Here is a 25323-nt window from a genome sequence, read left to right as displayed (position 1 = left end):
GTTTCCTCTAGTTGCACAGGTGACATGCTGGTAAAAATTTGGTAAAACAGATTTCAGTTTCCCTGCATTACAATCACCGGACATGAGAAACGCCGCCTCTAGATGTGCATTTTCTTATATGCTTATGGCCCTATCCAGCTTGTTGAGTGCGGTCTTAGTGCCGTCATGGTAAATAGTATGGTCTGCAGCTTATCATGAGGCTAGCAAAACCTTGAGACTTCCTTAACATTAGAGATCGCACACCAGCTGTTGTTAACAAAGAGACACAACCCTCCTCCCTTTATCTTGAAAATGCATGGAAAAACCATTGAGATGTATATTGTCCTTGTTCAGTCACGACTCTGAGAAGAATATAATATTAATGTTTCAGGTCCCATTGATAGAATAGTCTCGAACGGAGCTCTTCCAGTCTGTTCTCCAGTGTCTGCACTTTTGCCAATAGTACAGATGGTGGTCTATTTTCTCGCCAATGTCGCATCACCTGCCTCTCTTTCATCGTTGCTTCCTTTTACGAGTCCAGGGGATTAGGGCCTGGTCCGGAGTAAGCAGATCGTGCAGAGCTGTCGACTCGTTGAAGTGAAAATGTTCATGCAAGTCGAGGTTAGTGATCGCTGTTCTGATGTTCAAAAGATGTTTTCGGTCATAAGAAATGATGGCGGAGACATTATGTACAAAAAAAGTTAAGATCAGCGTAAAAAAAAAACACACAAAATAGCAGAATTGGTCAGGAGCCCATAACAGGGCTACTATCCACTGCAGCGCCAACTTTTACATCTGACTGAACAATAAGGAACCCATACAGTGAGGAGAAGAGTAAAATTATATAGGACTGGTTTCCCGTACACAGATTAAGCCTAGTCCTGAACTAAAATGCTATTTCAATTAAGATTCACCTTTTGAGCATTCTTTTTTTATCATGCAACTTATTATGTGACTTGTTAAGCACATTTTTACTCCTGAACTTTATTAGGCTTGCCATGACAAAGGGGTTGAATACCCATTGGCAAAACATTTCAGGTTTTACATTTTTTTTAATTAATTTGTAAAAAAAAAAATCAAAAAAGATTATTCCACTTTTACGTTATGGGATATGTTGTGTAGTCCAGTGACACAAAATGTCAATGTAATATATTTTAAATTCACAACAAAATGTGGGAAAAGTCAAGGGGTGTGAATACTTTCTGAAGGCACCGTATATGTTCTGTGACATATACAGCATTATACAAAGCAAAACGTTAGACCTTGGCATGTCAGCATATCCAAATCAATTACATCACAGTTTTCTACATAGCTTTTGCTAGGTCTTGTTGAAGTGTCATCATTTACATTCATGTGTTTTCACATATCTAGTTTGATCCTTTGAAAGAAAAACATAACATACGGTCAGTTCTGTATATCAAATTGTCTGTGTGTTACAGTACTATATATGAGCGTCGTTACTTCCAAACAACCGTCTTTAAATACAGCACTGTGGAAACAATTGGGATGACCGGGGTCTTATGAAACCTTCTAAAAGTGTCTTCACGTCAAATGTGTGTTATTTATCCCTGCTGTGTGTGACGTTACCTTCACTGTATGATGTGACCAGGTCATCTGTACTAGGAGGTAAGGCTAATGCTCTAGTCAAAAGTAGTGTGCTATGCAGGGAATAGGGTGCCATTTGGGACTCAGTCACTGTCTCCATTAGGCCGACTATCAGGCCCCTATTTAAAGGTCTCCCTGTTTTCTGTGAAATAGTTTTGTGTAGGAGGGGGAGTATTGTTCTAGGGGTTTGGAGAGAAAGATGGATCCAGCTGCACACACACGTGTGCGCGCCCACACAAACACACATATGCTAGCACATGCACAAATGTACGTACACACACAGACACACACACAAGGCTGGGGAAGCGAAACACATGGCTGGTTTTCTGGCCTGGGCGCAGTGTGGTGTGTGAGGGGGCTAGTTAAGGATGATTTACTCCCGTTCTGGGATTCACAGGATGCCTCCAGTTCAACTGATTTCCCAGAGCCAGCGGAAGCTGCTACCAGCCACAGCAGGCAGGAATTCTCATCCCCTCCTCATCATCCATGTGTCAGACAGGCAGGCAGCCCCACAGGCTGGAGGGGGGTAGGAGGGAGGCAGACAGAATCAGGGCAGGGTACATGGAGCTACCTGTCTGCTTCTGATCTTATGGGGTTTAAACGGTAACGTAACAGCCCTGTCTCACTGGCCGAGACGAAATATGAATCTAGCAATTCCCCAGGCTTACCACAAGGGAGAGCTGTTACAATGAGTCAAATCTAATTCTCAAATCAGATCTAAGTAGATATACATGTATAAATAATAATAGGTGAATAACGGGTGTAAACCCAGTGTGGTTGGGTTCTGTTTACTTTTATATAGGCCTCTTAATACACACAATTGTTTCCACACATTTTATGGTGCTTGGAGTTACAGTCCTATGGGGAAATTAGCAAATGCTGAAACATGCTGAAGTATCACTTAGTAGAGAATGCATTTACAACAGTGATAGCATAATTATTTTTATGGTGTGAGACCATTTTATTTGGAGTGAAACCCTATTACCTTGTTGAAGAAACAATGTTTGGCTTATTAGATTGCATGGTTATTTAAATTACATTTTCCACATGTTCAATTCTTTGTTGTGTGTCCATAGAATTGTTTCAGGTAAGGTAAATGTTAAATGCATGCTGTGCTATAAAATTATCTTGTGATAATACAGATGGAGGATCTTAATTTGATCACTCTTGTTGGTGAGAATTTTCCTGCATGGCAGTAAATGCAAAGTTGTAGTTTGCATTCAAGGTTTAAAAATGCTTCTAAAGTTTGTAATTTCCTCTTTAAAATGTCAGACAAATCCTAAATAAAATGTCCATTAATTATAATCTACATAAATATTCACATTTCCTGTTGCTTCAGGATTCTTTTTCTGCTGTAGCAAACTGGCTCAAATGAAGATCCTACATCTGTAACATGATGTGTTTGAAAGTATCTTGGTGAGCCAAAAGGAGTCAGGGCTGTGACCCTAGTATAGTCTCAAGGGCCACTGTGGCTCCAGCAAGTCATGGTGTAGTGCTACATCCCAAATGGCACCCTATTCCCTATGTAGTGCACTACCCTGGTGTAAAGTAGTGTACTACATAGGGAATATGATGTCATTTGGGACACATACCTGCCCTTATCTCAGTTCACTGGTCATGATGGCAACACCCATCCGTAGCACGCGCTCCAGCAGGTGTATCTCACTGATCATCCCTAAAGCCAACACCTCATCATTTGGCCGCCTTTCGTTCCAGTTCTCTGCTGCCTGTGACTGGAACGAATTGCAAAAATCGCTGAAGTTGGAGACTTATCTCCCTCACCAACTTCAAACATCTGCTATCTGAGCAGCTAACCGATCGCTGCAGCTGTACATAGTCTATCGGTAAATAGCCCACCCATTTTTACCTACCTCATCCCCATACTGTTTTTATTTATTTACTTTTCTGCTCTTTTGCACACCAATATCTCTACCTGTACATGACCATCTGATCATTTATCACTCCAGTGTTAATCTGCAAAATTGTAATTATTTGCCTACCTCCTCATGCCTTTTGCACACAATGTATATAGACTCACCCTTTTTTTTCTACTGTGTTATTGACTTGTTAATTGTTTACTCCATGTGTAACTCTGTGTTGTCTGTTCACACTGCTATGCTTTATCTTGGCCAGGTCGCAGTTGCAAATGAGAACTTGTTCTCAACTAGCCTACCTGGTTAAATAAAGGTTAAATAAAAATTAAAAATAAAAAAAAATCTGCAACTATACCTTTACATTCAAGCAGCTCTGGTGTTGAAGGAACATCCAGGGTGGAGCTCTGCTTGTTTGTATCTGCTTCAGTTGTTACTCCATTTCAACAATATCACATGTGGCCTTACCTAGCCATGGGTGTTCCTGCAGGAAGCCACATCGCACACAGAGAAATGCATGCACACACACACACAAATGCATGCACATATGCTTCCACAAACACACCCACACACACCTTGCCTACATTACACCACACTAGGTGCTGACAGGACCACACATACTCTCATACAAAATGTTTGGAATGTTATAAACATTTATTTAAACAGAAAAGAACATGTCTTAAAGGAAAGAGTAACTACACGTACACCATAGTAAGGGATAAAACATGACCAATAAATGTAAATATTTTGGATGTGTTGTCCAAAGTCTGGATATGTTTAAATGTAAAAACCAGGCAAAGCGACCTATTGGATGTTAATTGTAAAGCGATTTCTGAGGAACACGTCATCTCCCCACCATTTGCAGCCATGTTTGTGTATTGTCTTGTGTTTCACTGTAACATGTAACCCAGACATATTGATGGTTTGAGTTACTGCACTGCTTAGCATAATAATGGTTTTCTACACTGAACAAAAATATAAACGCAACCTGCAACAATTTCAAAGATTTTACTGAGATACATAATAAATTCATTAGGCCCTAATCTATGGATTTCACATGACTGGGAATACTGATATGCATCTCTTGGTCACATATACTTTTGTGTATATAGTATACAGTGGGGGAAAAAAGTATTTAGTCATCCACCAATTGTGCAAGTTCCCCCACTTAAAAAGATGAAAGAGGCCTGTAATTTGTTGTACACTTCAACTATGACAGACAAAATGAGAAAAAAAGGAAAAAAATCACATTGTAGGATTTTTTTATTAATTTTTATGAACTTCAGTCACACCCGTTGCTGACAGGTGAATAAAATCGAGCACACAGCCATGCAATCTCCATAAACAAATATTGGCAATAGAATGGCCTTACTGAAGAGCTCAGTGAATTTCAACGCGGCACCTGTCCAACGAGTCAGTTCGTCAGATTTCTGCCCTGCTGGAGCTGTCCCTGTGACCTGCAAGTGCTGTTATTGTGAAGTGGAAATGTCTAGGACCAACAGTGGCTCAGCCGCGAAATGGTAGGCCACACAAGCTCACAGAATAGGACCGTTGAGTGCTGAAGCATGTAGCGCGTAAAAATTGTCTGATCTCGGTTGCACCACTCACTACCGAGTTCAAAAATGCCTCTGTAAGCAACTCAGCACAAGAACTGTTCACCAGGACCTTCATGAAATGGGTTTCTATGGCCAAGCAGCCGCACACAAACCTAAGATCACCATGCGCAATGCCAAGCGCCAACCGCCATTGGACTCTGGAGCAGTGGAAACTAGTTCTCCGGAGTGATGAATCACCCTTCACCATCTGGCAGTCTGACAGACTGGCCCCTTATCTTCAGTGAAGCATACAATGACATTCTTGATTATTCTAGCTTGATTATTCTTAGCTTTCCACTACATTCTAGACGATTCTGTGCTTCCAACTTTGTGGCAACAGTTTGTGGAAGGCCCTTTGCTGTTTCAGCATGACAATGCCCCCGTGCACAAAGCGAGGTCCATACAGAAATGGTTAGTCGAGATCAGTGGGGAAGAACTTGACTGGCCTGCACAGAGTGTTGACCTCAACCCCATCAAACACCTTTGGGATGAATTAGAACTCCGACTGCGAGCCAGGCCTAGTCCCCCAACATCAGTGCCCGACCTCACAAATGCTCTTGTGGCTCAATGGAAGCAAGTCCCAGCAGCAATGTTCCAACGTCTAGTGGAAAGCCTTCACCGAAGAGTGGATGCTGTTATATCAGCAAAGGGTGGACCAACTCCATATTAATGCCCAGGATTTTCGATTTAGATGTTCGACGAGCAGGTGTCCACATACTTTTGGTAATGTAGTTTACCTATAAAAAAGTAGGGGCATGGATCAGAAAACCAGCCGGTTTCTGGTGTGAACACTAGCTTCATGCAGTGTGACATCTCTTTGTTGATTGTGGCCTGTGGAATGTTGTCCTATTCCTCTTCAATGGCTGTGTTAAGTGGCTGGATATTGGCGGGAACTGGAACATGCTGTCGTAAACGTCGATTGAGAGTGTCCCAAACTTGCTCAATCGGTGTCATATCTGGTGAGTATACAGGCCATGGATGAACTGGGGCATTTTCAGATTCCAGTAATTGTGGACAGATCCTTGCTACATGTGGCTGTGCGTTATCATTCTGAAACAAGAGGTGATAACGGCGAATTAATGGCATAACAATGGGCCTCAGGATCTCGTCACAGTATCTCTGTGCATTCAAATTGCCATCAATAAATTGTAATTGTTGTCCATTGCTTATGCCTGCCCATGCCATAACCTCACCACCACCATGGGGCACTCTGTTCACAACATTGACATCAGCAAACCGCTCGCCCATACATGCCATCTGCCTGGTACAGTTGAAACCGGGATTTATCCATGAAGATCACACTTCTCCAGCGTGCCAGTGGCCATCGAACGTGAGCATTTGCACACTGAAGTCGGTTAAAACATTGACATACAGTCAGGTCAAGACCCTGGTGAGGAAGATTAGTACACAGATGAGCTTCCCTGAAACGGTTGTGCAAACCCACAGTTTCATCATCTGGCCTGGTGGCTGTTCTCAGACGGTCCCGCAAGTGAAGAAGCCAGATGTGGAGGTCCTGGGCTGGTGTGGTACACTTGGTCTGTGGTTGTCAAATTCTATAAAATGACGTTGAAGGCGGCTTATGGTAGAGAAATACATTTTCTCCGGCAACAGCACTGGTGGTCATTCCTGCAATCAGCATGCAAATTGCTTGCTCCCTCAACTTGAGATATCTGTGGCATTGTGTTGTTTGACAAAACTACACATTTTAGAGTGGCCTTTTATTGTCCCCAGCACAAGGTGCACCTGTGTAATGTTTATTCAGCTTCTTTATATGCCACACCTGTCGGGTGAATGGATTATTTTGCCAAAGAAGAAATGCTCACCAACAGGGATGTAAACAAATTTGTGCACATTTGAGGGAAATAAGCTTTTTGTTTATTTCAGCTCATGAAACATGGGACCAACACTTTACATGTTGTGTTTATATTTTTGAGAGGGAGCGAGAGAGAATGAGAGGGAGAAAGATGCATGGTCCATGACTCAGCCCAGGCCCTGCTTTGTTGGCCTCCTTCCTCTGTTTAATGAAATCAGAGTGTGTGATTTGAGCATGGTTGTATACGGTGTAGTCCCACCCATGTTTGTTCTGCCAGCAGACTGCTCACCCTGTGAAGGTGGAGGACCTCACACAGAGCTAAGCCAAAGCCACAGTTCTGCTTCCGACTTCACTGCAAGCCTGGCAGACACTTCAGGGAAACAGAGGATTTTTTGCAGAATTACAGTGCCCGGCCAAATTAGCCCAAAGCCTGGTGAATAATGTTCTCACTAAAGCTGTGATTAAGACAGCTGGATATCTGTCTCGATGACAAGTCTTTCTCTTCAGGGGATGTGTGCCAGCATACCTCCCTCTTAGTCTGGGAATTATTCAGTATTTAAGTAAGGCCTAACTTAGTATAATATATGTGTTTGTGTGCCATCTTTAATTCACCCAAGTTACAGGGCTCACAGTAACATACTACCACTCAATCTAGTAGTGCTTTTCTAAATGTTCAGCATGATTGCCAACATAACACATTTATTTCAGTAATTCTCTCCACTGATCCTTTTCGATAAACATACCAAGGCATGAACACAACTTTAGATGAACACAAAATAGTTATTCTACAACTATACACTCTCGGTTTGTCCAAGACATTTCAACATCATTCAAGGGAAATCACAAATCACTCTCCTTCATGTAATCCGGGATAAATAACATGTTACTGGACTTGATTCCAGACTTTTATATCCTCCCTTTAGCCCGAGGCTGAGATGTACTGCTTCCCTTCATCTGTAATGATGATGTGACTGTTTCTGGCCAGCTCCACAGGCCAGACCACAGAGCAGAGGGACCCAGGCATGCAGAAGAATGGACATGAGGCCCATCCCAAATGGCTCCCTATTCCCTATATATTGCACTACTTTTGACCAGAGCCCAAGTAGTGTACTGATTAAGGAATAGCGAGCTATTTGGGACCTAGCCCAAAAGAGAGATGGAATATATGTTGTGTAACAGGAGGACAGTCAGCGACATGTAATGAGTGAGTCAGTGTGGATTCTGCCCCAGAATGCCTCTGGCTGGCCACTGCGTTTGTGTGTGTGTGTGTGTGCGTGGGGACACCCAGTGGAGCTGTGGCTGTCTGCAGTGTGCGGAGGCTGAGGGGATCATGGTGGTTAATGGACCTCACAGACAGACAGGCAGACAGACAGACAGACAGACAGACAGACAGAGAGGCCTGCTGGGCGGACACAGCCAGATGAGAGGACACACACACAGATCAGAGGTGCTGGGAAGGGTGCTGTTTGCACTCTTGTGGCTTTGCCTTGCTGGGCACCCCCAAAAACAGGCCCCAGCAGAGTTAGGGCAGTCACCCACATGGCCTGCACCACACACAGATGTCCACATGCAAGCACGCATAAACACACACACACATTCACATAGAAGCACAGAATCACACAATCAATCATCCCCCCTAGGATCAACTATAAAGGGAGATGATGTGCTTATGTTTTAGGTACATACTGTAGATGTCCCTGTATAAACCACAATTGCTGCCAGAGGAGGGGAATTTCTGTTGGCACGACCAAAGATCAACTTTCATGTTTTCATACCGTTATAAAACCCACAACATACACCCCCCCCCCCCCCCCCCCCTCTCCTTCATCCCTGTTTGGGTGGGGGCTTTTACTGTAAATCCAGGCCTGCAGTAGAGGAAACTCTAATCTCTTCATCTCACTGGTCCTTTTTATACCAAGCTAGCCAAACTACAAGCTGCCCAGAGTTATGGGAATCATTAAGCAGTAGAAATATGAACAATGCCAGAAATGTGTAAAACAGTCACAGACTTGACACATGCACTCAGCACTCACACAGCAGAGCGCACAGAAATGCCAGGACCTTCCGGCAGGGAGTTGCCCACCGTTTATTGCTTTGGCTCATCAAAACCATGCAGTTGAGATATTTCCTGTGTCTACCACCTGTGTCTTGGACCTTTTCATGTTGAGGTCATAGGTGCTTTGCCTACGTACATGTGAAAATAAACTGAATGCATACGAGAATGTTTTATGAGGCAGATCATTGCAATTACAGTAATTATAATTCCCAACCACTAGAAAACATGATGCACATCAGCTAAAGGATTGTGTCAGAGACTAGTTTCACTGATTCAAACAATTTCCTCTCATTTCTCATAATCCCAAATCAGAGTAGAAGAGACAGCAATGTTGCCACATTGCATGACAATGAACCTATTCAGAGAAATTACAAAGTTTGAATGTTTACTTAAAGTTTGACTTTTGAAGTTTACAGCATGTTTGAAGTTTACTGAAATCAATCCTTGATTGGATGTCAAGTGAGGCATTCTGAGAAGGCAGTCAAAGATTTTTCCAAACTGTCAAAACACTGGAGTGGTATGGTATAGGGCTGGAGCAGAATGCCTTCAACATATTAATAACAGTATAAGCTCCATGTTTACCATGTCTTGGAATGGAAATTGTCTTGTTTCAGGCTATAGAATTAGAGTATGCAAGTGAATGAAAAATAGTTTATCTCTTGGAAATTCTTTCTACATTCATAAAAAATTTATCAATACCATTAAATGTTGATTTCAAATACACCACCTTCTTCTGAATAATTAAATAGTTATATAGTTAACCTACATATAACTTGTCATCACTTTTCCCTTAATCCTTCATCTTTCTGGCAGATGATAAGTGTTTTCATACTATTCAGCTTGTCCCAACAAGAATATAATGTTTGGAATATGCTATCATGTCAGGAAATCCAGTAAATGACATGTCCTTTTGCTGCTTCCTGTAGGAGAATCAAATCTGAAATGTGTGGGACAAACAGACAGGCTCAGATAGTATGTTTATCTATGTCATCCGTGGATGACCGTGAATGGGCCTGTTTTTGTTTCCATGGCAGCTGGGGCCCCAGTGCTGGCCCTGGAAGTGGCGCAAACACAAACCACACTGAGCATGTTGTGCTTCGGCCGCACTGCAACTCAGAGGGAGGCGGCGGTCGGGCCCAAGACACACTCCCTGGGTGGTCTGGCCGGTGAATGTTTATGATATAACCCAACCCAATCCAACTGGCTTGTTTTAAGGGAATTTGAATGATTTACAAGAGCTGCTACAGCCAGGAAAAGGAAATCAGAGGAAATCACGGCAGAGCTTCAAGTCTGTGGCAGCCTTATGGTTCAGGCAGGGCTTTCTCTAGATCTCTTTATTATCATTATGGCGCCAAAATAGTTATTTACATCAATTCCTTTGATTGCCAAAATGGTCAGGCTTTGATTGTCATGATTCAGGGCTCAGTGGATTTTCAATGGGTTATGAAGTTGTAAAGCCTTGCACCTGCATTTCCATCGTTTTGCATCTAACTCATTTCCCACAAAGATGAAAATAGAATGCTGTGTGGAGAGTCTGTGTGTAGAGGTTGAAATTGATCTGTAAGAAAATACTAATACTCTCAAGTTGTGCAATATGCCAACATAGTAGATTTAAGTTATTAAATCAGTCATGGGGTCATTCCAATCCGTCTTGGAATCATTGCCCTGCATCCAGGGTTTCTATTGGATAACCATATATAAAATATCTAAAAGACATTTTGATATTTTCAAAGCAATAACATTTGTTTAGGAAGTATATTATAGCTAGAAAATAGCATGGTCTTATAATACCTCTTATAAACATTTAATTTACTCTTAAGACACTTTCTTGGTGTGTACTTTGTGCCAAAATACTGAAAACACATTTTCTACTAGTCACATTATTATGAATTACACTACATGAACAAAAGTATGTGGGCACCTGTTGGTCGCCCTTTGCTGCTATAACAGCCTCCTCTCTTCTGGAAAGGCTCTCCACTAGATGTTGGAACATTGCTGCGGGACTTGCTTCCATTCAGCCAGAAGAGTATTATTGAGGTTGGGCACTGATGTTGGGCATTTAGGCTTGGCTCACAGTCGGTGTTCCAATTCATCCCAAAGGTGTTTGATGGGGTTGAGGTCAGCGCTCTCTGCAGGCCAGTCAAGTTCTTCCACACCGATTTCGACAAACCATTTCTGTATGGACCTCGTTTTGTGCACGGGGGGGCATTGTCATGCTGAAAAAGGAATGAGAACACGTTTCCACTGCTCCAGAATCCAATTTCGGCAAGCTTTACACCACTTCAGCCGACACTTGGCATTGTGCATGGTAATCTTAGACTTGTGTGCTGCTGCTCGGCCATGGAAACCCATTTCATGAAGCTCACAACCAACAGTTCTTGTGCTGACGTGGCTTCCAAAGGCAGTTTGGAACTCGGTAGTGAGTGTTGCAACCCGAGAACAGGCAATTTTTATGCGCTACACGCTTCGGAACTCAGTGGTCCTATTCTGTGAGCTTGTGTGGCCTACAACTTCACGGCTGAGCTGTTGTTGCTCCTAGACGTTTCCACTTCACAATAACAGCACTTATAGTAGACCGGGGCAGCTCTAGCAGGGCAGAAATTTTCCGAACCCACTTGTTGGAAAGGTGGCATCCTATGACAGTGCCACATTGAAAGTCACTGAGCTCTTCAGTAAGGCTATTCTACTGCCAATGTCCGTGTATGGATGTCTGTTTGCTCGATCTGATACACCTGTCAGCCACGGGTGTGGCTGAAATAGTAAAATCCACTAATTTCAAGGGATATCAACATACTTTCGTATATATAGTATATCTATTGGACCTCCTTATGTTTTGGGGCAGAAATGTGGAATGTCATGATCATGTTGTAAAAAGGCAGTGTTATGGGTTGACTTTTATGATAGCCTTAGTTTCAGCCAGATCCCTTTTTTATGACAAGATTAATGCCACCTGCATGTAGGAAACACATAGTAAAGGGTAGTTGATGGGAAGGACCATTTTTAGTAGACTCATGTCATGTTAACCAGATTTGAATAATGAAGATATTTTGACCCTGGCTTGTATTCCCTCTCAGCTGAATATATGCTCCTATATTCTACACCAGTTTTGAGTTACACAGCCAGACAAAAGTTAGCCTCTCATGGGATCATCAGGGCCAGATTATTATACAATTTCAGACAAAGTAAAAAGTTATACTTGGATGTTATGCATGGTTGAATATATCAGTAAAATGTATTTGCATGTTAAAAACCTGAAAGTTTAAGATTAAACAAGGTTAAATGTTCCTTTTTGAAAGATTACCATAAGGTGATTTCGAAACTATTTTTCGGGGATAAAATAATTATTTCTGCTTTCCATATCATTTAAATTAAATGTGTGTGTTTAGCTGGTTATAAAAATGTTAATACTGTACCACTAATATTTGTTTGTGATCGTTAAATGGGATTTAATTGGCAAAATATCAGTGGTTCAGTTGTGTACCTTTCTATTGAGGAGGTAGACTACTACATTACCTGCCAGTTGGCAAACTTTGCTCCCATCATCAACACATGATTATCCGGGTGGTCTAATAGCTGTTTTTCACCACAGTAAACATTCTTGTGTCTGAGCAGTGCTATGTCAAGGTGACCAGAAGGAGTTTAAAATGTTTTCTCATAGTTAAGTCACTGAACATTTACAAAGTTACACTGTATACAGATATAAATGAAGAACAACAGCAAAGGTGCTCGACGAGAGTTAAGAAATCTCCATTAAACAGCAATGTCTGTTATTGTTCCCTCTTTTTCTCCTTCTCTCCCTTTTTCTCCCTCTCTTCAGAGTGAACTGCAACAGCCTGTCCTGTTATTCCAATGTTTCCTCAACAGGCAGCTACCAATGAAGCTCATCTCCTGTCCAGAGAAAACAAAGCCAAGCCACATTCCCAGCGTTCAATTTGCTGTTACATCGGAGGTCGGTGAATTGGGGTTTGGGCTCTGTCTGGAAGAGCTGGGTGGCTGGTAATCTGCACTGGTGGGGGCCTCAGCCTGGTCCATGGAAATTACTGGTGTGAATATTTACAGATCTTAATTTGAACAGTCTTTTGTTCATGAGAACTGTTCTGCACTACAGGAAATGCCAACATGTAGTGTATTTGAGTTTTAAAAAGTTTTCTAAAGTTTGTAAATTCTACTTAGGGCAAATCCAGTCTGAATTTTCTAACGAAAAAATGTATCATCCTCTAGAAAAACTTCCATTCATTATAATCCACATTATAATTCACATTTCCAGTTGCTGCAGGAATCTTTTCCTGCTGTAGCAAACTGGCTCCAATTAATATCCTACATCTGTAGGAACGCTCTTCATGTGAAGGCACACACAGTACATTTTCAGCTTTCCTTTCCTAAAAATTTAATTTTAAATGATAAAATCATGGTAATAAACTTCATAGAAATATTTAAAACCATCAATGTTTTCAAATTAGCATGTCAACAAAATAGCAAATTAACATGGTGATAGCCTAGATAAAAAGCTCTAATGTGAAAAAGCCAAAAGTGATCTCGTTCTTACAAAAACAAACCACAAACATATTGATGATGATGGTAATGATAATGATGATAGCGTTGTTGTTTTTTTACTGTGTAAGTCTGAATTGTTGTAATCAGACCAATGACTGTAGGTAGGAACCTTAAATACACCGGCTCTAGTTTTCTCCCGGAGTGATTTCATCAATGGTAGCAAAGTGTCATCATACAAGCTAGCATGCCGCTAGTCAGTTTAGCGAACTGTCTCTAATATTGTTTTATTATTTCACTAAAAGTTATTACCACGTATCGGTGAAGGTCTTCACATATTAAAATAGCATCACGATATTTTGTATCTTGGTTGAGGCTGTTGAACTTTTCAGGATTAAGAACTATTGGTTAGCTAGCTCGTAAACAGTTGACTGTACAGCACTGTCATTTGGGTGACAAGCGTGTTGCTGCTGAATAAACCAGCTGACGTTATCGAATAGGTAGGTCACGCATGTGATTTGCTTCATCTACTACTAGGTGGTCATAACCTGACAATTTGGTATTATTGTTTGCACGTATTGAATCAATTTGTTAGCTACAGTAGCTGACTGCATATGTTTGTGTGTCGCTAGCTAGAGTTGGCTTGCTTTACGATTTTGAGATAATGCAATAACTTGCTAACTGTTTGGTGTCAACAAGAGAGCAAGTCTGGTTATCAGTACAATCATGTTGATGTGGTCACAATTTTGACGTGTGTGTGTGTTCCCAGGTGTATAACAGCAGATGGAGCTGCAGGCGGTATTGATGGCCGCTGGTGGTGGGTCTCGTATGATGGACCTAACCTACAACACCCCCAAACCTCTGCTACCTGTAGGAAACAAGCCCCTCATCTGGTACCCCCTCAACCTGCTGGAGAGAGTGGGGTTTGAAGGTAATATTCTCTACATTTAGGGCTTGATCCAGTCAAACCCACTTTGGTGTATTACTGTTACACATTTGGTTTTGTATACTACAACAACCAGTTAGACACACTCACTGGTAGATGCTTCCCGTTTTCAGAATAAGAGTTGCATGTGTGTGGGCAGTATCAGTAGTTTGTAACCAATGGCCCAATAGATGTCACATAGGGACTGTCAGTCAAAAGTACTGCTCTAGTGCTATCAGTTGCAGAGTCATTCTTTTTTAAAGGACATATACCACCTTTACAATACGATGGCCTCCAACTCCAAGACGTGTTACGTAGTATTTCAGACATAAGGAGGCCTACAACCTAGCTAACATGTTTTTTTGGAGTATGTGAGTTTAGCTAGCGTACTTAAATATTGCAGTTAAGACCAAGTGAATGCATGGGTAGACCTATTTACAGTGTTTATAGGTCCCAGCTGTGGTCAGTTTGCTGCCAGGCCTCAGCAGTCAGGCTGCATTTGGGTAATGATAAGTTGAAGGTAATTATTGGGGGATAAATGACAAAGATTGTTATAAAGACTACTATTTTCCCCTCTAATCATATGCCTCAGGGCTTGATATAGGACTCCTTTCGGCCTAGTTGTAACGTTCATAGCCATCCACTGTAGTCTGGGAAGCTGTTGTCCACCTGTGTGCTTCAGTAAAGTGCACGTCAAGGCCCTCCACTGGAGTATCAGTCTTCTAGAAAGTGTGGATTTTGGGGGGATTTTTTATGATTTCTTGTTGAGTTCATCATTATCGTTAGTGTTGAAGTAACCTAAAGCAAGGTTTTATCCCACCCAAAGAAACTCACGCTAACTGCTTTTATTGTTAATAGGAGTCCAGTTTCACTAATTGGTGCATACAAATAGGCTATAGGGAGTTTGAAAATTGAGATAATGTAGCGAAAGTTGACATACTATCCCACCTGGAATACATGTTCTAGTCAGAGCCCTCCCAGTCCCTATAGTAACTTCATGTGTGGCAGTACTTACTGTGAGAAGCCAACTAGTAAGGCCCTGCAATTAGATTTTACAAGGCTAAATAAGGCAACAGTAAACAAACTAGTTTGGTTGGAACATTTATACAGTCAAGAATCCATTACAAGACTTCCTAGCAATGTTCTCAATGTGTAAATACATCTATCACAAGCTCTGTTTCCATTGGAAGTGTTTTGAATGATTTTCATAATGTATATTCTGCCAGTAAGCACATTGTCTAATATGTTTGGTCATTGTCATCTGTCCCATTTGCTTGACTGGGTTTAGTCTTTCTAAATGTCTTTTATTTTTCCTCTGTAGAGGTCATTGTTATCACAACCAAAGAGGTGCAGAAGATGATCAGCACAGACCCCAAGGTGAAGCTGGATGTGAAGATGAAGTTAGACTTGGTGTGTATCCAGGAGGATGCTGACATGGGCACCGCCGACGCCCTCAGGCACATCCAGCAGAAAGTCAAGGTGGGTGGAATGGCACCCTGCCATTTGGGATGCATACACAGACTGTTGATCTCAGAGCCAGATTGGCTGCTCTCTCTGCCACCGCATTGGCTGGATCTACTGTGGGTGCTCCTGGGGGATAAATCCTAATTGAGTTATGGGTGTGTTACTCATATATATATATGTGATTTGTATCAGTATACTGTACAGGCGTATCAATACAGACCTTATTAGTGTATGTCTAACAGTCCAAGTCAACACTGTCTCATAGTAGAGCACCTCCATAGATAAAGTTGAATCAATGATTAATTGCTTTGGAATTTGGGGGGGCCACAGAGTCAGCTTTAGGCTCTACGGATGACTGATCATTTAAAAAAAGAAAAGGGGAAGAAATGCCTGCACAAATGTTCTCACAGTGTGTCAGTGTTTTTACCGGACCATGTGGGTAGGGGGGGGTTCATCCAGTGAGGGAGCGAGGGTACTACTAGCCCCTGAATGAGCCTATAGAAGACAGGCACCCCGTGTTTCACCTGGACACAGTATGGAAAGACTGAGGTCAGCAAGGCTATTGAAGCAGGAGATCCTGTGTGCCGCTGGGCGACCACTGATCCGTGCGTTCCTGGCTCCGGCTAAGCGAAGGGCCTCATTTCACCTGCTGAAAACCTGCCTCGCCATCCCCTCCCTCTAGCCATTGCCCTCCCTCCCCCTCCCCTCGCTGCTTTCCAAACAGATGATGTCAGAAGCAGTCCGTTGCTGTCCAACGTGCAGGGCGGTTCATTGAAACCCACCCTGGTCTGTTGCATTCCGGAGCCTGTACAGGGAGACGTGTGGGGACAGCGACCCAGAGGACTTTATATTTTGTATTTTTTGTTGTCAAAATTAGATCATATTCAATTATTTTTGTTATGTTGTTATACATGTTGGTACTGTAACTGTACAAAGTATTAAGTTCAGACTTAAGAGTGATTGTGTGGCTCATCATGAGTCCCTATTCAGACTCCCTATTTGCGTCAACTTACAGTAAAGCCACGTTACAAAGGCAAATACATATTCATTGACTGTCTGGGGGCAAACAGAACCACCCGGGCTCAGCTGGCCTCCAGGATGGTGAGAGAACGGGCTCCAGCATGCTCCTTTCCTTTCCTCCCAGTGCCTCCACATGCCTTTATTCCTAATCCACCACAGTCACGTAGATTAAAGGCATTGAGTTGCACAGCACACAAACAGACACTGGGGTGATGAGAGAGGACACCTGGCAATGGGGCTCCAAATCCCTGCATAGGAATCACTCTGTCGTCTCTCCCCTCCCAGACCATCTCCTCACACGAACACACTGCGCCCGGAGAATGATGGGTGTATCTTCCTAAATACTGTTCCATTTGCCTAAAGTCACCTATTGAAAAAAGATTAGTGTACAAGCACTTTCTGTTCAGTGCAGTGATTAAGCATTAAGCCACTTTGACGTTTGCCCCTCTTTACTTGGTTGGAGATTCTGGGGAAGAAGCAGCAGTGAGTCCAGTATGTATGACACAGAGCAGCAGGCTTTTCATGTGAGTGGGGACACAGGAGACATGGTTGAGTGAGAGCGGGAGGTCGGGAGTTCTTGCTATTCCCTCCCGTGCACACACAGACAGACACACACAGAGCTTTTGGTAGAGCTCCCCCTCTGTCATAAGTGCATGTAATAGAAGAGACTACACTCTGTATAATCACAATTTGAATTAGGCTTAAATAAGTTTAAACCTCTCAATCTTTGTTTTCTGATATTACATTTTTGGCATGTGTTGGAGATGAGGTATAAATTAGAATGATTATATACGAATTGTAATTTCAATGTAATTTTTTACTATTGTAGGCTATTAGTAGGGTCGTTCCACCTCAAAAAGCACAAGAGGATTTCGACGCTCACTATATCAGATTGTCCTGAAATTGTTTCTGCAGTTAGAAACAGATAAGATTAGCATTCCTGAAACTTTATTTTGTTGAAATATAATTTGATCTCTGAGAAATTACGCAAATTGATTGTGAGCAAGACAAAGGAGCTCATTGTGGACGATAGGAAAAGGTGCGCCGAGCAGGCCCACGTTAACACCAACTGGGGTGAAGTGGAGCAGGTTGAGAGTTTCAAGTTCCTTGGTGTCCACATCACCAATGAACTATCATGGTTCAAACACACCAAGACAGTCGTGAAAAGGGCACGACAAAACCTTTTCCCCCCTCGAGATTGAAAAGATTTGGCATGGGTCCCCAGAGTAAAGTTCTACAGCGGCACCATCGAAAGCATTTCACAGTAAGGTCTACAACTGTTGTATTCGGCGCATGTGACAAATATGTTATTTTATTTTAATTTCTAGGATTCAGATTATATTAAATAAATATAGTACCCAATATCTGATTTGGACCCATTAGCTGCCAATGAAATATATATCACAACTTTGAATTTCACCCCATCTCAAAATCTAATGGTTTTGACCGTTTGCAAGTTTTTAGTGAGCTTCTTTTCTCCTGCTGCTTTGGCCATAACAGTGTGCCTTGCAAAGGGATTTTATTTCCTCGTTAGGAAATCATCAACTTTGTCCAGGATATCAAAAAAAAAAACGTATATTTTAAAGCAAAACTACCAAAACTTTTGCTGATGGTGAACCTGATCAATTGTAAAAAAATATATATATATTGTAAGCAGTGCTTGACTCGGACAGGAGCTCACCCGAGCTGAGTTCCGGCACCTCAAATATTCTACTGCTTGAGCTCCCGTCCTTCTCATAGAATATTAGCTAAAAAGTATTGTGGAGCACCTAAATGTAAACAGTACCGGCACCTAAAAAGGAGTACTGGCACCTATTTCAGTCCAAGCACTGATTGTAAGCCTCGTTCAGCAGTTTTACCATCCCCAAAATGTTGCTGTTATAGAACTAATTCTACACATTTTGCCATGGGGCTTAGAGAACATTTGCAGTTTAAAAGCTAATTTCCTGCAATTCTACACATTTTGCTATGGCTTATGCCTTGTTCTTATGACCCAAACATTGTAACAAAATAAATGGGGGCACCATGCCATGACATTTTTTGGAATTTTCATTCCCCCTGGCTGTCTAGTTTTTATTTTGGTGATTTGTTTGTTCTCAAATATGATCTTGAAAAAAAAATGTAGGTGTGACGCTGCTAAATACATGTAGTGGAAACAAATAATATGAATTGCTTCTCCGTACTATGTTATGTATTCTCTGTGAATCTGGGGATGTTTATAGGCTAGGGACTAAAATGTTGTGACAACCCTAAACAATTATTAATGCATGGCAGTCTTATGTTTTTCAATAAAATAATCAGGAAACAGCTCTATATGTATTGTGAATAGTGACACTAAACCCTTTACCATTGAATACCATTATAGACTATAACATTGAAACCAGAACTGCTGTGGCCTAATGGTTTGCTTGTTCAGCAGGAATGGTCTTACAGTAATCCAGACCTTTTTTAAGGAAATAAACCACACACAAAGGGGCCTTTTCCTGGACACCGATAAAGCATAAAAGGGCAGATTTGTTTCATGGAAGACAGGCTTGAATTGTGAGGATTATTTTCATCATGCACCAAATATATTGGTATTCTTCCCTAAATTGCAAAGAAAATGCTGTGATCTATTTAATAAACTCCAGAGACTAGCAAAATGGATGTGTGGCAATATAGCAGGAACAGTGTCATCTAGTGGTCAAAACCGGGTACTTCCACACTATGGGGAAAAAAAACATCACCAGATTCACATGGAATACTTTACATAGTAAAGAGAACCAATATTTTAAGCCGCAACTTCATACTACACTGAACAAAATATAAACGCGCATGAGCTGAAATAAAAGATCCCAGAAATGTTCCATATGCATTTGAGAGCTTATTTCTCTCAAATGTTGTGCACAAATTTCTTTACATCCCTGTTAGTAAGCATTTCTCCTTTGCCAAGATAATCCATCCACATGACAGGTGTGGCATATCAAGAAGCTGATTAAACAGCATTATTATTACACAGGTGCACCTTGCACTGGGCACAAAGAAAGGCCACTCTAAAATGTGCAGTTTTGTCACACAGCACAATGCCACAGGTGTCTCATGTTTTGAGGGAATGTGCAATTGGCATTCTGACTGTGGGAATGTCCACCAGAGCTGTTGCCAAAGACTTGAATTGTAATTTCTCTACCATAAGCCGCCTACAACAGTTTTAGAGAATTTGGCAGCACATCCAACAGGCCCCACACCTGCAGACCATGTGCGGGTGAGCGGTTTGCTGATGTCAACTTGCTGAACAGAGTGCCCTATGGTGGCGGTGGTGTTCTGCTATAGACAGGCATAAGCTACGGACAACGAACACAATTACATTTTATCTATGGACATTTGAGTGCCCAGAGATACCATGACTAGAGCCTGAGGCCCATTGTCACGCCATTCATCCGCCACCATCACCTTGTGTTTCAGCCTGATAATGCACAGCCCCATGTCGCAAGGATCTGTACACAATTCCTAGAAGCTGAAAATGCCGTTCTTCCATGGCCTGCATACTCACCAGACATGTCACCCATTTGAGCATGTTCGGGACGCTCTGTATTGACATGTATGACAGCGTGTTCCAGTTCCCTCCAATATCCAGCAACTTCACACACAGCCATTGAAGATGAATAGGACAACATTTCACAGGCCACAATCAACAGACTGATCAACTCTATGTGGAGGAGAAGTCACACTGCATGAGGCGACTGGTGGTCACACCAGTCGATTCATGCCCCTACTTTAATTATTGTTTATGTTTTAAAGTTATCTGTGACCAACCGATACATATCTGTATTCCCAGTCATGTGACATCCATAGATTAGGGCCTAATGAATATATTTCAATTGACTGATTTCCTTATATGAAAAGTAAAGCTTTGAAATTGTTGTATTTTATATTTTTGTTCAGTATGCTTGTCAAACATAGAACTGATATGTACAGTGCATTCCGAAAGTATTCAGACCCCTTGACTTTTTACACATTTTGTTACGTTACAGCCTTATGCAAAAACAGGTTTTTAGAATTTTGGGAAATGTATTAAATATTTTAAAAAAACTTATTTACTTAAGTATTCAGACCATTTGTTATGATACTCGAAATTCAGCTCCGGTGCATCCTGTTTCCATTGATAATCCTTTGTTTCTACGACTTGATTGGAGTCCACCTGTGGTAAATTCCATTGATTGGACATGATTTGGAAAGGCATACACCTGTCTATATAAGGTCCCTCAGTTGACAGTGCATGTCAGAGCAACAACCAAGCCATGAGGTCGAAGGAATTGTCCGTGGAGCTCCGAGAGAGGATCGTGTCGAGGCACAGATCTGGGTAATGGTACTGAAACATTTCTGCGGCATTAAAGGTTCCCAAGAACACAGTGGCCTCCATCATTCTTAAATGGAAGTAGTTTGGAACCACCAAGACCCTTCCTAGAGCTGGCCACCCGGCCAAACTGCGCAATCGTGGGGAGAAGGGCCTTGGTCAGGGAGGTGACCAAGAACCCGATGGTCACTCTGGCAGAGCTCCAGAGTTCCTCTGTGGAGATGGAAGAACCTTCCAGAGGGACAACCATCTATGCAGCACTCCACCAATCAGGCCTTTATGGTAGAGTGGCCAGACGGAAGACACAGCTCAGTAAAAGGTACATGACAGCCCACTTGGAGTTTGCCAAAAGGTACCGGAAGGACTCTTAGACCATGAGAAACAAGATTCTCTGATGAAAACCAAGATTGAACTCTTTGGCCGGAATGCCAACCTTCACATCTGGAGGAAACCTGGCACCATCCCTATGGGTAAGCATGGTGGTGGCAGCATCATGCTGTGGGGATGTTTTTCAGTGGCAGGGACTGTAAGACTAGTCAGGATAAAGGGAAAGATGTATAGAGATCCTTGCTGAAAACCTGCTCCAGAGTGCTCACTGGACAACGACCCTAATCATACAGCCAAGTCAATGCAGGAGTGGCTTTGGGACAAGTCTCAATGTCCTTGAGTGGCCCAGCCAGTGCCCGGACTTGAACCTGATCGAACATCTCTGGAGAGACCTGAAAATAGCTGTGCAGAAACGATCCCTATCGAACCTGACAAAGCTTGAGAGGATCTGCGGTGAAGAATGGGAGAAACTCCCCAAATACAGGTGTGCTAAGCTTGTAGCGTCATACCCAAGAAGACTCAAGGCTGTAATCGCTATTGGATGTTGGGGTGGGATTGGCATGTGGTAAGGGTCGTCAATAGGTGGCTTTTGATTTTTGGGTGGGGATTCCCCAGCTCTTACTCAGTAGGAAGAAGTTGGGTACTATATTTATTGGATATTATCTGAAGCCTATAAATTAAAGGGCCAATTTTGGTGCCATCAATTAGTTTAGGGAAAAACAGTTGTGCCCATCTTACCTGTTTCTTATTACAGAAACTATTTCAGAACAAATTGGCTGTAATGACATGGAACGACTCGATAGCCTCATCTACATGATTTGTATAGTATGTACAAAATGCATATTGAAGAGGGCCTCCCTCCACATTATTCATTTTAATAGTATAAACACTTTCTTCATGTCAAACACACATAACCCAAACTGTTAAATCGAGATCAGTTGTCACTGGAATGTCTCGCTACAATGTAAATGTCAAATTGACAGCGCTCAGCAGAGACTTAGCCTAACTGCTGAAACCAGAGGTGTCTGACTGATTACACTGTGTGTGTTTGTGTGTGTCTCTGCTGTGTGTGTTGTGTGTCTGTCTATGGACTGTGTGGAGACAGCAGGAATAGCAGGCAGGCCCTCTTGTCAGACACACCCTTTCCTCTCTCCAATGTGCTACATTCAGGGTGGTCTCACCTGGCTGGGAGGGGAGCAGGGCCTTGGGGCAGCCAGGCAGAACCAGGCAGGGGAGGAAGGCAGTGTGTGGGTGGCCCTGACCTAACCACCAGAGATCAGGCCTGCTAAATGGCCACAAACCCCGTCAGATGATCCTCCAGCTGACACCATTCCAGTGTCACACAGTCTGCATCCCAAATGGCACCCTACTCGCTATCTAGCTCACTACTTTTGAACAGGGCTCAGACTACCATCAGCCGTCACTCCGCCTCCGACCCACCGACTGGACAGCGTGTGGAGCGACAGACCGATAGCTCCTTCACGACCAGCTGCAACAAAGGGATGTTTGTTACTTTTGGTGGTTGGTTAACTTGGTACTCAAAAATAGAAATCAGTGCTATATGTTTAGCCATTAGGAGCGGCCTAGCGGATCGGTTTACCTTGACATCGTGACTTCAGCTAATGGGGGATTATCCCAGCTGTTGACAGCACACATCATTGTACGGCCAGATGTACATACCCGTGTATTAGATACAGTGCCTTTTTCCACATTTTGTTCGTTTACAAAGTGGGATGAAAGTGGATTTAATTGTATTTTTTTTGTCAACAATCTACAAAAAATACTTTAAATTATGTTTTGAAAATAAAACACTAATATATCTTGGTTAGATAAGTATTCAAAAACCCTTAGTCAATACATGTAAGAATCACCTTTTGCAGTGATTACAGCTGTGAGTCGTTATTGGTAAATCTGAGCTTTTCACAGCTGGATTGTACAATATTTGCCCATTTTTATTCTTTCTAAAATTCTTCAGGCTCTGTCAAGTTGTTTGTTCATATTTGCTTGACAGCCATTTTCAAGTCTTGCAATAGATTTTCAAGCAGATTTAAGTCAAAATTCAAACTAGGCCACTCTGGAATATTCAATATCGTCTTGGTAAGTAACTCCAGTGCATATTTGGCCTTGTTTTAGGCTTTTGTCCTGCTGAGAGGTGAATGTCTCCAAGTGTCTGTTGGGAAGCAGACTGAACCAAGTTTTCCTCTAGGATGTTGCCTGTGCTTAGCTCTATTCCCTTTCTTTTTATCCTAATAAACTCCCTAATCCTTGCAGATGACAAGCATACCCATAACACGATGCAGCCACCACCATGCTTGAACATATAAAAGTGGTACTCAGTGATGTGGTGTGTTGGATTTGCCCCAAACATAAGACTTTATTCAGGATAAAAATGTAATTTCTTTTCCACATTTTTTTGTAGTATTATTTTAGTGCCTTATTGCAAACAGGATGCATGTTATGGAAATATTGTATTCTGTACAGTTTTCCTCCTTTTCACTCTGTCAATTAGGTTAGTATTGTAGAGTAACTACAATGTTTTTTTGATCCGTCAGTTTTCTCCCATCACAGCCATTAAACTTGAACTGTTATAAAGTCACCATTGGCCTCATGGTGAAATCCATGAGTGTGTTCCTTCTAGAGGTCGACTGATTAATCGGAATGGCCGATTAATTAGGGCCGATTTCAAGTTTTCATAACAATCAGAAATCGGTATTTTTGGGCTCCGATTTCCAATAAATTTTTCATTTTTTTTTTTTTTATACCTTCTATTTAACTAGGCAAGTCAGTTAAGAACACATTCTTATTTTCAATGACTGCCTAGGAACTGTGGGTTAACTGCCTTTTTCAGGGGCAGTATGACAGATTTTCTCCTTGTCAGCTCAGGGGTTCCAATCTTGCAACCATACAGTTAACTAGTCCAACGCTCTAACCATTGCACTCCACGAGTAGCCTGCCTGTTACGCGAATGTAGTAGAAGCCCAGGTAAATTTGGAGTAGTTATTCCCCTTGCACTGCAAGGGCCGTGGCTTTTGTGGAGCGATGGGTAACGATGCTTTGAGTGTGGCTGTTGTCTATGTGTTCCTGGTTCGAGCCCAGGTAGGGGCAAGGAGGGGGACGGAAGCTATACTGTTACACTGGCAATACTATAGTGCCTATAAGAACATCCAATAGTCAAAGGTATATGAAATACAAATGGTATAGAGAGAAATAGTCCTATAATTCCTATAATAACTACAACCTAAAACTTCTTACCTGGGAATACTGAAGAATCATGTTAAAAGGAACCACCAGCTTTCATATGTTCTCATGTTCTGAGCAAGGAACTTAAACGTTAGCTTTCTTACATGGCACATATTGCACTTTTACCCATCAATAGGTGCCCTTCTTTGCGAGACATTGGAAAACCTCCCTTATGCGACTTGTTAAGCAGATTTTTACACCTGAACTTAACAAAAGGGTTGAATACTTACTGACTAATTTCTGTATTAATGTGTAAACATTTCTAAAAACATCATTCCACTTTGACGAAATGGGGTATTGTGTGTAGTGACACAAAATCTCAATTTAATACATTTTAAATTCAGGCTTTTGTACAACAAAATGGAGAAAAAGTCCAGGGGTGTGAATACTTTCTGAAGTGTGTGTGTGTGTGTGTGGTTATATGAACTGAATATGATTAAATGTAGCCTTTTTTTTTTTTTTTTGGTAATGTAACTGATGTCTCTAAGGGACACTCAAAGGGAGATATATATATGTTTTTAATGTTACTTTTGTGATTTACTGTGAATACATTTTTTTCAGAGCTTCACAAAATCTTTCTTCTGTGTTGAAGGCTTCTATGTTT

General features: G+C 41.9%; 1 protein-coding gene across 1 annotated transcript in view; it reads left to right on the top strand.

Annotated features, from left to right (window-relative positions):
* Positions 1 to 13625: 13625 nt before the first annotated feature.
* eif2b3 (eukaryotic translation initiation factor 2B, subunit 3 gamma) overlaps positions 13626 to 25323 on the top strand; it is a 48726-nt gene continuing 37028 nt past the window's right edge. The window contains exons 1-3 of the mRNA XM_029623716.2: positions 13626 to 13910; positions 14180 to 14341; positions 15657 to 15814. Coding sequence (XP_029479576.1) covers positions 14194 to 14341; positions 15657 to 15814 — 306 coding nt within the window. The 5' untranslated portion in view covers positions 13626 to 13910; positions 14180 to 14193. The remainder of the gene's footprint in view (positions 13911 to 14179; positions 14342 to 15656; positions 15815 to 25323) is intronic.

The sequence above is a fragment of the Oncorhynchus nerka genome, linkage group LG20 (genome assembly GCF_034236695.1).
Source record: "Oncorhynchus nerka isolate Pitt River linkage group LG20, Oner_Uvic_2.0, whole genome shotgun sequence".
In the NCBI taxonomy this organism is placed as follows: Eukaryota; Metazoa; Chordata; class Actinopteri; order Salmoniformes; family Salmonidae; genus Oncorhynchus; species Oncorhynchus nerka.
Note: the sequence above shows the minus strand (reverse complement) of the source record. Positions and strands in the feature narration are given on the sequence as shown.